The following is an 18,793-nucleotide window of genomic DNA, read 5'->3' on the forward strand; positions in this document are numbered from 1 at the left end:
AATCCCAAATCACACATTTTTATTATTTGTATAAAAATGTATTTATGATGAAGGAAACCATGAAGTAACACGGAGTACAACAGGAGTGGCCGTCCAAGACGGTCAATGACAACAACGGAGTCTTTTCTTATTTATTTTCTTTAAAAATGTGTGACTCCTACATAAAAGATATTTCACAGACAAGACTATGAACAGCATTGAAAACAAGATTTAAAAAGATAAAACAAAATGTTGGCCATTTTGCTGGTGCTACAATTTTAAAATTGTACGGGCATTCACAATTTAGAGGTGATAACTTGTGTACAAAGATTGACAAGATTTTACATAGGGCAGGAGAGCTCTGAAGCCTTCCTTCCTTCCTTCCTTCCCATCACCACCCAGACACAGAGCAGCTAAGGGTCGTTTCAACATCTTTCAGGGGTGAAATCTCAAATATACATGATCTAAATTAATATCCAGGCCAGCTTGTTGAAGGGTCTTCAAGTTAAAACACTATAATACATTTACATAACCTTAAAAAACCCATCATGATTTCATAAACATTTCCTCCCAAAGATATTTTTAAAAACCTGTTACAGAGACCACATAACAGTAGTTAATGGGACTAAAAAGCAGACTAGAAAATAAAGAATGCTCCCTATTCCCTATATAGTGCACTACTTTAGACCAGAGCCCTATAGAACCCTATATATAGTGCACTACTTTAGACCAGAGCCCTATAGAACCCTATATATAGTGCACTACTTTAGACCAGGGCCCTATAGAACCCTATATATAGTGCACTACTTTAGACCAGGGCCCTATAGAACCCTATATATAGTGCACTACTTTAGACCAGGGCCCTATAGAACCTTATTCCCTATATAGTGCACTACTTTTGACCAGTGCCCATAGGGCTCTGCTCAAAAGAAGGGCACTATATACAGTAGGGAATAAGGTGCCATTTGGGATGCATAAATTGCAGGAAGACAACAGCAGCTGTGTAGCATCAACTTCAAAACAAACAACAACAAAAAATATATTTTTTAAAAAGGTAAAAACATTTTTTTTTTTTTTACTAAAATAGTAAAAGAACACAGTCAGCTAAAATAAAATCGGAAGCACAAAAAAAAAAAAACGTTTTTAAAAACCATGAAGAAGAAAAAAAAAGATATATACATGTCATATATACATGTAATTACGTTTGTATATTATACAGGTTTGACTGCCCGTTCCTGTTAAAATGAGTCTTGAGCAGTCAAATACCGTCATTCAGTTCCGTCAGTCCAAAACTGAAGCTGCGGACGAGAAAACATCTCACAGAAAGTCGCCAGGATCGTGTTCATTTAGGCACCAAAACCCAAGAAAACGTTCCTGAAATGGAGGATGTTCTACCTGGAGTTGTCCAATGAGAAAAGCACATTTTTCGTTCGCCGTTGCTAAAATGTTTTGTAACGTTCGCACCCTAATGAACACAACCCTGCTTTTGAGCATAGACTTGAGGTCTGTCCAGACAGATGCCTTTCGTAATACAAGGGGACTGCTATACTCTTGGGGGGGGGGGGGTGTACAGTTTAGTTGGAATATAACAGTTTAGTTTGAGTATACAAAACATATACATAGCTTCAAAATATTTGTTTTGTAGTTGTTTAAATACAAATTTCCCTCTGTAAACTGTTATTTTGTTGAACAGATTCTCGTTGGTAACGGGCAATGCTGTAGACAGATCTCCACTTGGACGACATCCTCAGAGTCAGTTGGAAGTTGATTCTCGTCATCTCCAACCATGTTGAACGGAAGGCATCCCCTCTCCGTGTGCTGGGAGGTTTAGCCCGTAGAATCAGAATGAATAATGTACACATTCTACTTCTATGGGTTAGCCTGCTGGGTCGGCCAATCACGGATCAGTCGGGAGGAAGTAGGTCATGAAGACGAAATTGCTGTCTGACGTAAGGCCTTACGTCCTCATTCTGTGGAGGAGAGAGAGAGAACAGTAAATAAAGACAAAATGACTGAGGTGACTTGAAGACAAAATTTTTTTTTTTTTTTGAAAAAGCAGAAGACAGGTCTGTCTCTATAACGATAAACACTTTTACAGGCCCTACAGAGACCCATTCTACAGGCCCTACCGAGACCCATTACAGAGACTCATTCTACAGGCCCTACAGAGACCCATTACAGAGACCCATTCTACAGGCCCTACAGAGACCCATTGCAGAGACCCATTCCACAGGCCCTACAGAGACCCATTGCAGAGACCCATTCTACAGGCCCTACAGAGACCCATTACAGAGACTCATTCTACAGGCCCTACAGAGACCCATTACAGAGACCCATTCTACATGCCCTACAGAGACCCATTCTACAGGCCCTACAGAGACCCACAGAGACCCATTGCAGAGACCCATTCTACAGGCCCTACAGAGACCCATTACAGAGACCCATTGCAGAGACCCATTCTACAGGCCCTACAGAGACTCATTACAGAGACCCATTCTACAGGCCCTACAGAGACCCATTACAGAGACCCATTGCAGAGACCCATTCTACAGGCCCTACAGAGACTCATTACAGAGACCCATTACAGAGACCCATTACAGAGACCCATTACAGAGACCCATTCTACAGGCTCTACAGAAAGACAGGGAAAATGTTTGAGTGAATATATAAGGTAGGAGGTTGAGTTTGAACACATTTGTTTCAGAATGACTACATACCACCTCCACCAGCTTCTCTAAGAAAGGAACCAGCTTGAGGAGCTCGGTATCATTCCTGTCCATGAACCAGCTCTCGATGGGAATCCCATTGGAAAGCTGTGATTGAGAACAAAAAGGAGGTTTTTGAATTGCGATATCACACTAAAATGTAATTATGAGAGACTTTGCAGACACTTTTATCCAACAACTTACTGTGTATATAAACATACATATATAAACATATATATATATACACACACAAACACACACACACACACACACACACATATATACACACACACACACACATATACATATATATATATATATATATATATATATATATATATATATATACACACACACATATACATACATACACACACACATACAGTGGGGCAAAAAAGTGTACCTAATACTTATTTTCCACCATAATTTGCAAATAAATTCATTAAAAATCCTACAATGTGTTTTTCTAATTTTGTCTGTCATAGTTGAAGTGTACCTATGATGAAAATTACAGGCCTCTCTCATCTTTTTAAGTGGGAGAACTTGCACAATTGGTGGCTGACTAAATACTTTTTGCCCCACTGTATATATATACAGACACACACATAACAGTAGTTAAGAATATATACAGACACACATATATATATATATATATACAGACACACACATAACAGTAGTTAAGAATATATACAGACACATAGTGTGTGTGCGATTCCTGTGGGCTATATGTAGTAGCTGTACTGTGAAAGGTATGACCGGCGTACCTGATAGGCGAAGGCTTGAGGTGAATTGTCTATTATTACAGTCTTAGAAAGATCTCTTCCCAGAATGTTTAAGTCCTTGATGTAGTTTCCTTGAACACATACACAGTGCTCACGGAACAACCGATGTCTGTAGGAGAGGTAGAAGAAAACAAAAAAACAACAACGATTAAAAGTCTAGTGTAGCCGGTTAATTGGAAATTAGCTCAACCTTTCTCTACCACCGTGTTCCCAAAATGGCACCTTATTCCCTCCGTTAGGGCTCTGATCTAAAAAAAAAAAAACAGTTGTGCGCTACGTAGGGTTCCGTTTGGGACGTAATCCACGGTGAAACTTGGTCGGTCGTAATCATTCAATAAGCGATAAGGTTGTTCCTTCACTGACCTGACCAACTGTTTCTTGGGGTCCAGGATGTTGAGCAGCTTGTCTGCATACACCTTCTTAGAGGCAGTGAACAGAATGATCTGTGAACGAATAGAAGGGGGAAAAAAATGAAACAAAACAAACAGCATAACACTTTTATGATCTAAAATGGCATTTCCCGATTCTTTGTCCCGGTGAAGTCTACAGAGATCAGTGGTCCCGTTTAGCTCAGTTGGTAGAGGATGGTGCTTGTAACACCAGGGTTGTGGGTTCGATTCCCCACGGGGGACCAGTATGAAAATGTATACACTCACTACTGCAGTGTCTCTGGATCAGAGAGTCTGATCAGAGAGTCTGTTGAATGACTCACTACTGTAGTGACTCTAGATTAGAGTCTATTAAATGACTCACTACTGTAGTGACTCTGGATCAGAGAGTCTATTAAATGACTCACTACTGCAGTGACTCTGGATCAGAGAGTCTATTAAATGACTCACTACTGCAGTGACTCTGGATCAGAGTCTATTAAATGACTCACTACTGTAGTGACTCTGGATCAGAGAGTCTATTAAATGACTCACTACTGGATCAGAGAGTCTATTAAATGACTCACTACTGCAGTGTCTCTGGATCAGAGAGTCTGTTAAATGACTCACTACTGCAGTGTCTCTGGATCAGAGAGTCTATTAAATGACTCACTACTGCAGTGACTCTGGATCAGAGAGTCTGTTAAATGACTCACTACTGTAGTGTCTCTGGATCAGAGAGTCTGCTAAATGACTCACATTTATTTTTTTAAAGACACTCACCTCGTAAATTTGAGACATGCGCTCCAGGAACTCTCTGAAAAATGGCCTCAACCGCACGTACACCTGCAGAGAAGAGGGAAAATAACACGAAATGGAAATATATCCAACTCCTCTTCACGGACTACGATTACACACGCACACAATAATGCATATATTGTGGATAGTCAGATTAATATAACAGTTCGATTTAAACAAATTATTTCCCTAATAATCCTGTTAAAATGAACACATCTGAAAATCAGGGCTACCTGATGGGACTCTTGATGAATTGTAAGTTAGAACATTTTATTTTATCACAGCAACCATGTTATTTTTTTGGGAAGCAGCATATTTGATTCTGAGTATCGGACATATGAAGTTATGTGAAAACGACTTCCAAGACGTATTTCATTCAGTTGATTCCGAACCCACTTCACCTCGCGCTACAGAGCGAGGCTCTCGGCTGGTGCTAGCACACGTACAGATCAAATACACCGCTGGAACGCCGACTGTCCTAATTATTAATAAAAGATTGCTCCGGAAAAAATGCATTTAAAAAATAAAAATAAATCCTCGTATGCTTACTTTGATTTTGACTTTACGCCGATTAAGATAAACAAAGTAAGGTGTTTACATGACTATTGCATCATCTGCCTACTGTCATAAACAGTTTAATATCGAATTATTTCCTGTGCATGTAAACATACTCACTGAAAAGAGAGGCGTTTTTCTAAATGTATTTTTCTTGGGTCCTCATGTCCACTCTAAATATCGTACATGCAAGAGCATTGGATATTCTCTTCCAATAAGGTTTGAGAAGAAAGTGAGGACACAAGGAATCAAGGAACGACGTATTGAGAAAGAGCCCTTTCTCAATCACCTTGACCATTACGGACTTCTGAACTTCAAATAGCCTTATTCACGTCACCGAGGGAAAGAGAGAAATAACATTTTAAAAAAGTTCCCATTCTGTCAGAACGTGTTTGAGAGAAAGGGCCACAGTCTGGTTCAAGTCAACAAGACAGCCGTGAGTTGGGGGAGGAGTTGGGGGAGGAGTTGGAGGAGGAGTGAGGAATTTGGGCCGAGGTCTGGTCAGATAAAGCGAGAAAGAACAGGCGTCGTTAAATTCTGCCTAGCAACGAAGATCTATTGGCTGTCCAGATGTGTAACGATGAGACTCAGCACAGGAGGAAGGTGTAAATATATGGGCTAGGGTAAACATGTCTTTGTCGTGTGCAGCGATGTGTGACCCAGTGGGTGTTTGAGCTTCACTAGTTGTCCCCGGTGAGTTTTACTCTGTCAGAACCTAACAAAATAAAAAATAAAAACCTGTGTGTTTCTGTGCCGTCACAGCCTGTTGTACCCACCTGGTAGATGACGTCTTGGAACAGGACAGGGAAGGTCAGGTCTGCGTCGTCCAACTCATTCAGACTACAGTGCACCAACGTCTCGTCCTGATCAATACACAAACACCTTCTGGTTTAGTGGTTGTTGTTGTTGTTTTTTAACCTACTTTAGTTGAATGTTTCTGATTTGTACGTCGATCTGAACGAGAGCGTTTTGAACAAAATAAATTAAACACATTTTAGAACATTCTGTAGATATCGAAGACTCAAAATGCATCTTGGGACATTCAGGACGACTACAGGTATAACCCCCCCAAAATTATAAAAGAAATCTGTTGATGGCACTCGATTGTTCAGGAACATATGGGACTGTAATCTCACAAGAACATATGGGACTGTAATCTCACAAGAACATATGGGACTGTAATCTCACAAGAACATATGGGACTGTAATCTCACAAGAACATATGGGACTGTAATCTCACAAGAACATATGGGACTGTAATCTCACAAGAACATATGGGACTGTAATCTCACAAGAACCAGGGAAAACATATAGGACTGTCATCTCACCAGATCTAGAACTAGGGAGAACTCTGGTGTGCTGCGTGTTTTAAGGGGCAGTGCTGGTTTCCTGGCTATCTGCTCCTCTGTCAACGGAGGCACGTGCTTGATGAAGAAGTACCTGAAAACAGAGGAGGCACAGATATTAGTTGATCCAAGTCGTTGGTCCTTGCTCACTATTACTAAGTAACTCAATTTTATTTGTCACATACACATGGTTAGCAGATGTTAATGCGAGTGTAGCGAAATGCTTGTAGGTTAGATGGTGTGATAAAACAGGTGGGGTTTGTCTGTTTAAAATGGAATAAAAATGTTCCTTTTTTTATTTATTTTTACGTTCAAATCCCCAAATTGCAGAGCTCTTTCTACTACCTATTATTTAAAGAGAGAGGCACAAACTGTGATTGGTTGGTGAATTTGATTAAAAAAAATAAACTAAGCAGTACTCACGGATCAAAGACTTCCCAGTCTTCCTCGTAGGTGCCCTCTGCAGGGGCCGTGGGAGAGACGTGGGGGTAACAGCGGACTGGAATGCAGCCCGGAGCTAATTCAGGAACAACGGCATATTCAAACATTTAGGATCTAATCTTTTTTTTATTATTATTAAAAAATTAAAAAATAAATACAGAAAATCACCTTTTATTTAATCACATTTACTCCCCCACAGCGGATTCATCATTGATATAAAGCACAACAAGTAAAACAATTCCACAATAGTCCATATCACGTTTTTTTTTTTTTAAATCACACAATCTACAAGTCTCACTCGCAAGTTCTAAATTGACCCATAGCATAACCTAGGAGCCACCAACGTCATGGTTACCTGTTAGAGGGGGCATATCTGTAGCCATCTCCCCTCCTTCGACAGATGGTTCTGGGGTAGCCAGAGGAGCCTGTTGTGGTGGCGGTACTGATGGAGCTGGGGCAACAGAGGACAGGACGACGCCCCCTGTAGATGCAGGGGTACTGGTGGGCATCTCCTCCACCACCGTCTCCTTTTCCAGCTGCTTCGGCATCTCCTCAGCCTCCGACCCCCCCTGCCCGGGGGAGCCAGACTCAGGAGTGGCTGGACACAGAAGGGAACACAGGAAAGAAATTGAGCGAATCTCACATTTTTGCCACGTGTTGAGTCTCCGATGTTTTTTTTGTCCTCCATTCGTGGCGTCCTCTCCTCTCCTTCTCAAAATGACAGAGGGAAGAGAAGAGCCCATTGGACAAGATCTTCTCCTCGGATCTTCTGTCCAATGCTCTCCTCGCTCCTCTCTGACTTCTTGATAGGGAGGCGAGAAGCGGTCGTGGCAAATCAAGGACAATACATTTTAGATTCAACCACGGAGCACAAGGTTAAATAACCAATTTTCTTTAGGATAGTTTAAAAAAACGATTTATTTTTATTTTACTAAAATGATAAAACACTTTAGAGAGATTGTGTTACCTGTCTTGGTAGCAGGAGAGAAGAAGTTGAAGACGGGAGAGAAGATGGTCCCCAGGAGAGTGGTGCGAGGTGGACTGCTCGCCTCCTCCACGGGGACCTCCAGTTTACCGTTGGGCTTCAGGGGCTTACTGTTCAACGTCATCGGTTCTGAGAGAAAGTAGGAACTTATTTCAAACTGTTATTTGAACTGACACTACTTAAGACATGATAAAACAATTAAATTTAAATTAAATAAAATGAGCACTACAGCGACATCTACGGTCAATTAAGACATTCTGAAAACACAAATATTCATAATTGACTTGCTGCCAACCAATGAAACAGATGTGCACAAAGAGGGTGTGGCTACAGTGTGATGTCATCAAGCAGAACTATAAATGATGCCCCCTATTTCTCCACACTCATATTATTATTATAATAATGTAGATGACAGATTACCCCGTGTCATGTGGCCTTGGTTTCTCAAATGATTGCCTCGCCTGGTTCACCAACTACTTCTCTGATAAGAGTTCAGTGTGTCAAATCGGAGGGTCTGCTGTCCGGATCTCTGGCAGTCTCTGGGGGTGCCACAGGGTTCAATTCTTGGACCGACTCTCTTCTCTGTATACATCAATGAGGTCGCTCTTGCTGCTGGTGAGTCTCTGATCCACCTCTACGCAGACGACACCATTCTGTATACTTCTGGCCCTTCTTTGGACACTGTGTTAACAACCCTCCAGGCAAGCTTCAATGCCATACAACTCTCCTTCCGTGGCCTCCAATTGCTCTTAAATACAAGTAAAACTAAATGCATGCTCTTCAACCGATCGCTACCTGCACCTGCCCGCCTGTCCAACATCACTACTCTGGACGGCTCTGACTTAGAATACGTGGACAACTACAAATACCTAGGTGTCTGGTTAGACTGTAAACTCTCCTTCCAGACCCATATCAAGCATCTCCAATCCAAAGTTAAATCTAGAATTGGCTTCCTATTTCGCAACAAAGCATCCTTCACTCATGCTGCCAAACATACCCTTGTAAAACTGACCATCCTACGGATCCTCGACTTCGGCAATGTCATTTACAAAATAGACTCCAATACCCTACTCAACAAATTGGATGCAGTCTATCACAGTGCCATCCGTTTTGTCACCAAAGCCCCATACCATTGCGACCTGTACGCTCTCGTTGGCTGGCCCTCGCTTCATACTCGTTGCCAAACCCACTGGCTCCATGTCATCTACAAGACCCTGCTAGGTAAAGTCCCCCCTTATCTCAGCTCGCCGGTCACCATAGCATCTCCCACCTGTAGCACTCGCTCCAGCAGGTATATCTCACTGGTCACCCCCAAAACCAATTATTTCTTTGGCCGCCTCTCCTTCCAGTTCTCTGCTGCCAATGACTGGAACGAACTACAAAAATCTCTGAAACGGGAAACACTTATCTCCCTCACTAGCTTTAAGCACCAGCTGTCAGAGCAGCTCACAGATTACTGCACCTGTACATACCCCATCTATAATTTAGCCCAAACAACTACCTCTTTCCCAACTGTATTTAATTTATTTATTTATTTTGCTCCTTTGCACCCCATTATTTTTATTTCTACTTTGCACATTCTTCCACTGCAAATCTACCATTCCAGTGTTTTACTTGCTATATTGTATTTACTTCGCCACCTTGGCCTTTTTTTGCCTTTACCTCCCTTCTCACCTCATTTGCTCACATCGTATATAGACTTGTTTCTACTGTATTATTGACTGTATGTTTGATTTACTCCATGTGTAACTCTGTGTTGTTGTATGTGTCGAACTGCTTTGCTTTATCTTGGCCAGGTCGCAATTGTAAATGAGAACTTGTTCTCAACTTGCCTACCTGGTTAAATAAAGGTGAAATAAATAAATAAAAATGTCTGGACTCTCCAACTCACCAGGTTTGTTAGCACCTCTCCTGCAGCCCCTGCCGATGGCTTTGGTTGGTGGGTGAGGAGAAGACGTGATCAGGTTGCTGTTTTCCACTTTACAATCAATACGACTCCTCTTAGCTGGGATGTCCTGCTCTACCTGGGAGAGAAGAAGAGAGGGAGGGATGAGATGTCCTGCTCTAGAGAGAAGAGAGGGAGGGATGAGCTGGGATGTCCTGCTCTACCTGGGAGAGAAGAAGAGAGGGAGGGATGAGATGTCCTGCTCTACCTGGGAGAGAAGAAGAGAGGGAGGGATGAGCTGGGATGTCCTGCTCTACCTGGGAGAGAAGAAGAGAGGGAGGGATGAGCTGGGATGTCCTGCTCTACCTGGGAGAGAAGAAGAGAGGGAGGGATGAGCTGGGATGTCCTGCTCTACCTGGGAGAGAAGAAGAGAGGGAGGGATGAGCTGGGATGTCCTGCTCTACCTGGGAGAGAAGAAGAGACCCTAACCCTTTCAATCTTTATTGAAAGGAAAAACCTAAAACCTGCAGACACTAGGCTCTCCATGGAATGAGTTTAACACCCCTGCTTTAAGCCCATACACGTATTAAACATCACATAACGATGCTGGGTTCATTTAACAGTAAAATAAAGACTAAATGCATTGACAAAACGTCAGCTGTAAATGGTTGAGATTTATCATCTTGTTACGGGTCACCAAGTTGTGTTGCTATTTGATTTGACTGGTGTGTGTGTGTGTGGTACGACTGCTAGCATGGAAAACCCATCTTTTCAATTAGCAAGAAATAGTCATAAAACATCCAAGTGGTTAGAGTGGAGGGGCGGCAGGTAGTCTAGTGGTTAGAGTGGAGGGGCGGCAGGGTAGTCTAGTGGTTAGAGTGGAGGGGCGGCAGGTAGTCTAGTGGTTAGAGTGGAGGGGCGGCAGGTAGTCTAGTGGTTAGAGTGGAGGGGCGGCAGGTAGCCTAGTGGTTAGAGTGGAGGGGCGGCAGGTAGTCTAGTGGTTAGAGTGGAGGGGCGGCAGGTAGTCTAGTGGTTAGAGTGGAGGGGCGGCAGGGTAGTCTAGTGGTTAGAGTGGAGGGGCGGCAGGGTAGCCTAGTGGTTAGAGTGGAGGGGCGGCAGGGTAGCCTAGTGGTTAGAGTGGAGGGGCGGCAGGGTAGTCTAGTGGTTAGAGTGGAGGGGCGGCAGGGTAGCCTAGTGGTTAGAGTGGAGGGGCGGCAGGTAGCCTAGTGGTCAGAGTGGAGGGGCGGCAGGTAGCCTAGTGGTCAGAGTGTTGGACTTGTAACCGAAAGGTTGCAAGATCGAATCCCCCAAGCTGACAGGGTAAAAATCTGTCCTTCTGCCCCTGAACAGGCAGTTAACCCACTGTTCCTAGGCCGTCATTGAAAATAAGAATTTGTTCTTAACTGACTTACCTAGTTAAATGAAGATAACAATTATTTTTTTTTAATCACTCCCTTCCCCTTCGCCCCAAACACTGATGTTTGCAGAGGGGTGGGGGTGGGTTATATGAAGATGGCTCACCCACCTTGACAGCATTTCCCCTGATGAACTTCTTGATGGTAGAGAACAGGCCAGCCTCATTCTTCTGCATCCTGAGGCCTCTCCTGGGCGGGGGCGCCACCTCGCAGTGTTTTCTCTTGGCCTGAGCTGGGCGGGGTTCTGAGGCTGGACGGCCGGGGCTGGGTTTGGGCTGCTGAGAAGCCTTCCGTACTCTCAGCCTCATCATCCTACACGTTACATGGAAGACTGGTGTGGCAGCATGGCAGGCAGGCAGGGCAATATATATATTACAGGTACAACACAAAGAGAGAGCACAGGAAACCAGTGAGATGCCATGTAGCTACATTAATATATACACACACAGTTGAAGTCAGACGTTGACATACACTTTGGTTGGAGTCATTAAAAGTCGTTTTTCAACCACTTCACAAATTGATTGTTAACAATCTATAGTTTTGTCAAGTCAGTTAGGACATCTACTCCGTGCATGACACAAGTCATTTTTCCCAACAATTGTTTACAGACAGATTATTTCACCGTATCACAATTCCAGTGGGTCAGAAGTTTACATACACTAAGTTGACTGTGCCTTTAAACAGCTTGGAAAATTCCACAAAATGATGTCATGGCTTTAGAAGCTTCTGATAGGCTAATTGACATCATATGAGTCAATTGGAGGTGTACCTGTGGATGTATTTCAAGGACTACCTTCAAACTCAGTGCCTCTTTGCTTGACATCATGGGAAAATCAAAAGAAATCAGCCTAGACCTCAGAAAGAAAATTGTAGACCTCAACAAGTTGGTTCATCCTTGGGAGCAATTTCCAAACGCCTGAAGGTACAACGTTCATCTGTACAAACAATAGTATGCAAGTATAAACACCATGGACAACAGCAAAGGACCTTGTGAAGATGCTGGAGGAAACAGGTACAAAAGTATCTATATCCACAGTAAACCGGGTCCTATATCGACATAACCTGAAAGGCTGCTCAGCAAGGAAGAAGCCACTACTCCAAAACCACCATAAAAAAGCCAGACTACGGTTTGCAACTGCACATGAGGACAAAGATTGTGCTTTTTGGAGAAATGTCCTCTGGTCTGATGAAACAAAAATAGAACTGTTTGGCCAAAATGAACATCGTTATGTTTGTAGGAAAAAGGGGGAGACTTGCAAGCCGAAGAACAACATCCCAACCGTGAAGCACGGGGGTGGCAGCATCATGTTGTGTGGGTGCTTTGCTGCAGGAGGGACTGGTGCACTTCACAAAATAGATTTCATCATGAGGGAGGAAAATTATGTGGATATATTGAAGGAACATCTCAAGACATCAGTCAGGAAGGTAAAGCTTGGTCGCAAATGGGTCTTCCAAATGGACAATGACCCCAAGCATACTTCCAAAGTTGTGGTAAAATGGCTTAAGAACAACAAAGTCAAGGTATTGGAGTGGCCATCACAAAGCCCTGACCTCAATCCTATAGAAAATTTGTGGGCAGAACTGAAAAAGCTTTTGCGAGCAAGGAGGCCTACAAACCTGACTCAGTTACACCAGCTCTGTCAGGAGGAATGGGCCAAAATTCACCCAACTTATTGTGGGAAGCTTGTGGATGGCTACCCAAAACATTTGACCCAAGTTAAACAATTTAAAGGCAATGCTACCAACTACTAATTGAGTGCATGTAAACTTCTGACCCACTGGGAATGTGATGAAAGAAACACAAGCTTAAATAAATCACTCTCTACTATTATTCTGACATTTAACATTCTTAAAATAAAGTGGTGATCCTAACTGACCTAAGACAGGGAATTTTTACTAGGATTAAATGTCAGGAATTGTGAAAAACTGAGTTTAAATGTATTTGGCTAAGGTGTATGTAAACTTCTGACTTCAACTGTATGTATGTATATATACACACACACAAAAGTATGTGGACACCCCTTCAAATTAGTGGATTCGGCTATTTCAGCCACAAGTGTATAAAATCGAGCACACAGCCATGCAATCTCCATAGACAAACATTGGCAGTAGAACTGTCATCACTGACGAGCTCAGTGACCGCCATCGTATGACACCTTTTTAACCAGTCAGTTTGTCAAATTTCTGCCCTGCTAGAGCTGCCCCCGGTCAACTGTAAGGGCTGTTATTGGAAATGTCTAAGAGCAACAATGGCTCAGCCGCAAAGCGGTAAGACTCCACAACCGAGTTCCAAACCGCCTCTGGAAGCAACGTCAGCACAGTAACTGTCCGTCGGAAGCTTCATGAAATGGGTTTCCGTGGCCGAGCAGCCGCACACAAGCCTAAGAGCACCATGCGCAATTACACCCGTCGGCTGGAGTGGGGTAAAGCTCGCCACCATTGGACTCTGGAGCAGTGCAAACACGTTCTCTGGAGTGATGAATCACATTTCAGTATCTGCCAGTACAACGGACAAATCTGGGCTTGACAGATGCCAGGGGATGCCTGAATGCATACAATGACATTCTAGTCAGTTCTGTGCTTCCAACTTGTGGCAACAGTTTTGGGAAGGGCCAAAACCAGAAATGGTTTGTCGAGATCGGTGTGGAAGAACTTGACTGGCCTGCACAGAGCCCTGACCTCAACCCCATCGAACACCTTTGGGATGAATTAGAACGCCGACTGTGAGCCAGCCCTTAATAGCCCAACACCAGTGCCAGACCTCACTAATGCTTGTGGCTGAAAGGGAGCAAGTCCCCGCAGCAATGTTCAAACATCTAGCGGAAAGCCTTCCCAGAAGAGTGGAGGTTGTTATGGCAGGGTAGCCTAGTGGTTAGAGCGTTGGACTAGTAACCGGAAGGTTGCAAGTTCAAACCCCCGAGCTGACAAGGTACAAATCTGTCGTTCTGCCCCTGAACAGACAGTTAACCCACTGTTCCTAGGTCGTAATTGAAAATAAGAATTTGTTCTTAACTGACTTGCCTAGTTAAAATAAAGGTAAAATTTAAAAAAATTAAAAACAAATAGCAGCAAAGAGTGCCAAGCTTGTAGGGTCATATCCAACTCCACATTAATGCCCATGATTTTGGAATGAGGAGGTGTCCACATACTTTTGATCATGCGGTACATATCTCAGAGCCACAGTACAGGAAACCAGTGAGGTGCTATGTAGCTACAGTGCCTTGGGAAAATATTCAGACCCCTTGACTTATTCCACTTTGTCACGTTACAGCCGTATTCTAAAGTGAATTAAATCAAAACAATTCCTCAGCAATCTAAACACACAATGCCACATATTGATGAAGCGAAAACTGTTTTTTAGAAACTCTTGCAAATGTATAAAAAATAATTTTAAAAAACAGAATACCTTATTTACATAAATAATCAGACCCTTTGCTATGAGACTTGAAATTGAGCTCAGGTGCCTCCTGTTTCCATTGATCATCCTTGAGATGTTTCTACAACTTGATTTGGAAAGGCACACACCTGTCTATATAAGGTCCCACAGTTAACAGTGCATGTCAGAGCAAAAACCAAGCCAAGGGGTTGAAAGAATTATCTGTAGAGCTCCGAGACAGGTTTGTGGTTGAGGCAGCGACTGGGAGACAAGCAAGGATAGAGGGAAAGATGAACGGAGCAAAGTACAGAGAGATCCTTCATGAAAACCTGCCCTCAGGACCTCAGACTAGGGTGAAGGTTCACCTTACAACAGGACAACGACCCTAAGCACTCAGCCAAGACAAAGCAGGAGAGGCTTCGTGACAAGTCTCTGAATGTTCTTGAGTGGCCCACCCAGAGCCCGGACTAGAACCCGGTCAAAACGTCGCTGGAGAGACCTGGGAGACACTCCCCAAATACTGGTGTGCCAAGCTTGTAGGGTCATATCCAAGAAGACTTGATGCTGTAATTGCTGCCAAAGGCGCATCAACAAAGTACAGAGTAAAGGGTCTGAATATTTATGTAAATGTGATATTTCACAGGAAACCAGTGAGGTGCAATGTAGCTCCGAGCTTCACAGCCACAATTTATTTTTTTCATAATATTTATTTTTATTTTTAAATCTATAGCCCTAACAATACTTGACATTTATATCCCAAAAAGTATTATATCTACAAATGAGTAGAGAGGTGCTTGTTTCAACCTGATTGGCTGAAAGCAATAAACAACATCCGAGATTAGCATTTAGCCACTTGCATGGTGGTGGAAAATGGTGTTTCATAAGGAACGTAAACATTTTCCCCACCTTATCGCCATTAATGTTTGTACCATGTTTTGTGCTGTCTTTGGTCTCTCGTCGTTCTGCGTGTTTTGTCCTGTTTATTCATATAGAAAATGTCATCCCTGCCGCCGTCCCCGGCAGGAGGCCTTCTGCTAGGTCTTCATTGTAAATACGATTTTGTTCTTAATAACTGACTTGCCTAGTTAAATAAAAGGTCAAGTTGAGGAGGAAATCGAAGACTATGCAGCCTGATGGAGAATGTTTTTGGTAGTGGTCGACCGATTAATCGGAACGGACAATTAATTAGGGCCGATTTCAAGTTCTCATAATTATCGGTAATCTGCATTTTTGGATGCCGATTATATTGCAATCCGCAAGGAGACTGCGTGGCAGGCTGATCACCTGTCAAAAGGAGCCATGGTAAGTTGCTAGCTAGCTATTAAACTGAACTTATAAAAAACAATCAATTTTAACATAATCACTAGTTAACTACACATGGTTGATGATATTACTAGTTTAACTAACTTGTCCTGCGTTAGATGTAATCAATGCATTGCCTGAAATTGTGTTGTCACTTCTCTTGCGTTCAGTGTAAGAAGAGTCAGGGTATATGCAGAAGTTTGGGTCCTCTGGCTCGTTGCAAACGGTGTGAAGACCATTTCTTCCTAACAAAGATCGTAATTAGTTTGCCAGAATTTTACATAAATATGACATAACATTGATAATTATGACATAACAATGAAGGTTGTGTAATGTAACAGCAATATTTAGACTTGGGGTTGCCATCTATTAGATAAAATACGAAACGGTTCTGTTATTTCACTGAAAGAATAAACGTTTTGTTTTCAAAATGATCGTTTCTGGATTTGACCATATTAATGACCAAAGGCTCGTATTTCTGTGTGTTTATTATATTATAATTAAGTCTATGATTTGATAGAGCAGTCTGACTGAGTGGTGGTGGTAGGCAGCAGCAGGCTCGTAAGCATTCATTCAAACAGCACTTTCCTCCGTTTGCCAGCAGCTCTTAGCAATGCTTGAAGCACAGCGCTGTTTATGACTTCAAACCTATCAACTCCCGAGATTAGGCTGGCAATACTATAGCGCCTATAAGAACAACCAATAGTCAAAGGTCTATGAAATACAAATTGTATAGAGAAATAGTCCCATAATTCCTATAATAACTACAACTTAAAACTTATTAACTGGGAATATTGAATACTCATGTTAAAAGGAACCACCAGCTTTCATATGTTCTCATGTTCTGAGCAAGGAACTTAAACATTAGCTTTTTTACATGGCACATATTGCACTTTTACTTTCTTCTCCAACACTGTTTTAGCATTATTTAAACCAAATTGAACATGTTTCATTATTTATTTGAGACTAAATATATTTGATTTATATATTATATTAAGTTCAAATAAGTGTTCATTCAGTATTGTTGTAATTGTCATTATTACAAATATAAAAAAATTGTCCAATTAATCGGTATCAGCTTTTTTTGGTCCTCCAATAATCGGTATTGAAAAATCATAAATCAGTCGACCTCTAGTTTTTGGTATGAACCGGTCCATGAGGGATACGAATTTATTGAATGTGCCAGCTTCATAGACGGTAAGATGATACGACTCAATATCGCCACCTGTTGGCCCCTTGGGCTACATCACTGGCGGCTGTTGCCCTCTGTGTGAAGGCATTATCTGCTTTGACTCGACGCCTACTTCTAGAACTTCTCTTAAACCAATTTCGGGTTAAGGTTTAAAAAACTGTTTTTTATCTCAACTTTATGCCTAACCTTAAATTAAGACAAAAGCAAATGTTTATTTTCATAAATATTTTTTCCAGTTATAACCAATTGAGTTTGTGGCTGTGGTAACTAGTAAAAACCGATGTGTAGAACTACTTCCATTATGTTACATGTGAAACTCATTCAACCGAGTGCCGCTCCTCTCTCGTAATTGATTGATGAAATAAGGTTACTACATAGCCAGGTACTTCCCTCACCTGGTTGTCCAGGGCAACCTGTGGGATCAGTTTGACACCCCTTTACATAATGTGGACACTGAAAAATATGAATTGCTATTATGATCAGATTTTAAAATTCAGCTCGTTAATAGATTATAGATAACTACTCATCGTGTACACAAAAAAACTATAGTGGGATCTAATATACTACAGTGCCTATGGAGTTTTGATCCATTTTATGAACAGTAGCAACTGGGAAAAGTGGGCTGTGTTTCTCTACCTAGCTGCTATTATAAGAGGCCTCACTAGCTACCTAACTTAGTAAGAATACAAAAGATAATTCATTCCCTGACACACGACAGAAATAAAAACACATTTGACGTTAACTAGCCAAATATATTTGTTTAATCTAACATTTGCTACTAAGTAAGTACAAGACAGTAAACAACACAGAAGCATGAACCTTGTATTAGCTAGCTAGTTGTGTTATGTAACAGCTAGCTAGCTAACTAATGATTTAATTACGTTCGTTATAAACGATCTAGTTAGTTGTTCACGACATTACTAGATAGAAATAAGAACTATTGGCTAACTATGTACTAAGATAATAACAAAAGTAGCAGAGAATAGCTGTTATTAACAACGTTACGTTACAGAGCTAGTTAGCTAAAGTTAGCCAGCTAGCTAGCCATGTTGATTTACCGATTTCCACTAAAAAACAAGGAACATGGGGGGGGAGGAAAGACCGTTAACCTATTAAATTTAAAAAACAAAATGGCTAAACTATTATTGCAAAAAAACAATATCGCTAGATAGTTAGTTCCTTTGATAACCAGTTAGCTGACTAATAACTAACATTAGCTAAACCAAGTTGGCCATCTAGCTAACATTAGCTAGCTAGCTCACAGCTAACTGGTGATACGGCAGTCGTTTTAAAATCAAAAACATATTGACACAAACCATAACCAATTAACGTTTACTTACCAAATGGTCCAAGAAACTCGTAACTAAAGTCGGCCGCTCGCCCTGTCCACTGGTAGCCCGCAACTATGCGGCCACCGAGAGAGCCGTGTGGCTGTCCGTTGTGTTTAGGACCACATACCACTGACGGGCTCTGTGGACGCCATTTCTCGCCTCATCATAAACAGTGGACGCATTCGATTGAACTACACTGAAATATATATATATATATATATAAATAGCGCTACTAGTGTGATGTCTAGGAATGTGAATTATATTGCCAGAAGACACCGACCCTACAATTACCCTCACAAAACTGCACTGGGGTCAGAACGTTATAGTCAAGTC

General features: G+C 42.0%; 1 protein-coding gene across 3 annotated transcripts; it reads right to left on the reverse strand.

Annotated features, from left to right (window-relative positions):
- Positions 1 to 192: 192 nt before the first annotated feature.
- On the reverse strand, positions 193 to 18,653 carry LOC139376397 (CTD small phosphatase-like protein 2-A). 3 transcript variants are annotated; one of them, XM_071118946.1, is made up of 13 exons: positions 18,470 to 18,653; positions 11,370 to 11,590; positions 9,851 to 9,983; positions 7,942 to 8,088; positions 7,330 to 7,572; positions 6,957 to 7,050; positions 6,516 to 6,627; positions 5,964 to 6,050; positions 4,618 to 4,680; positions 3,830 to 3,909; positions 3,449 to 3,575; positions 2,697 to 2,792; positions 193 to 1,949 (listed from the first exon to the last, which is right to left on the reverse strand). In XM_071118946.1, exons 2-13 carry the CDS (start codon positions 11,568 to 11,570, stop codon positions 1,884 to 1,886), a joined length of 1,449 nt encoding a protein of 482 aa, XP_070975047.1. In that variant the 5' UTR covers positions 11,571 to 11,590; positions 18,470 to 18,653; the 3' UTR covers positions 193 to 1,883. The 3 variants fall into 3 exon arrangements, with proteins under 3 accessions (XP_070975047.1, XP_070975057.1, XP_070975068.1); XM_071118956.1 differs by having other exon boundaries at positions 11,370 to 11,571; positions 18,470 to 18,637; XM_071118967.1 differs by having other exon boundaries at positions 6,957 to 7,032; positions 18,470 to 18,612.
- Between the last annotated feature and the right edge of the window lie 140 nt (positions 18,654 to 18,793).

This window comes from Oncorhynchus clarkii, chromosome 2 (genome assembly GCF_045791955.1).
Source record: "Oncorhynchus clarkii lewisi isolate Uvic-CL-2024 chromosome 2, UVic_Ocla_1.0, whole genome shotgun sequence".
Taxonomy (NCBI): Eukaryota; Metazoa; Chordata; class Actinopteri; order Salmoniformes; family Salmonidae; genus Oncorhynchus; species Oncorhynchus clarkii.

Bases quoted from the DNA above. Each gene is read 5' to 3' on its own strand.
- LOC139376397 (XM_071118946.1), bottom strand. From the start codon at position 11,570: ATGATGAGGCTGAGAGTACGGAAGGCTTCTCAGCAGCCCAAACCCAGC. The intron at 7,051-7,329 runs GTAACCATGACG...TTCCTGAATTAG, and splicing joins AGATATGCCCCCTCTAACAG to CTCCGGGCTGCATTCCAGTC. The intron at 6,628-6,956 runs GTGAGTACTGCT...CTCTGTTTTCAG, and splicing joins GACTGGGAAGTCTTTGATCC to GTACTTCTTCATCAAGCACG.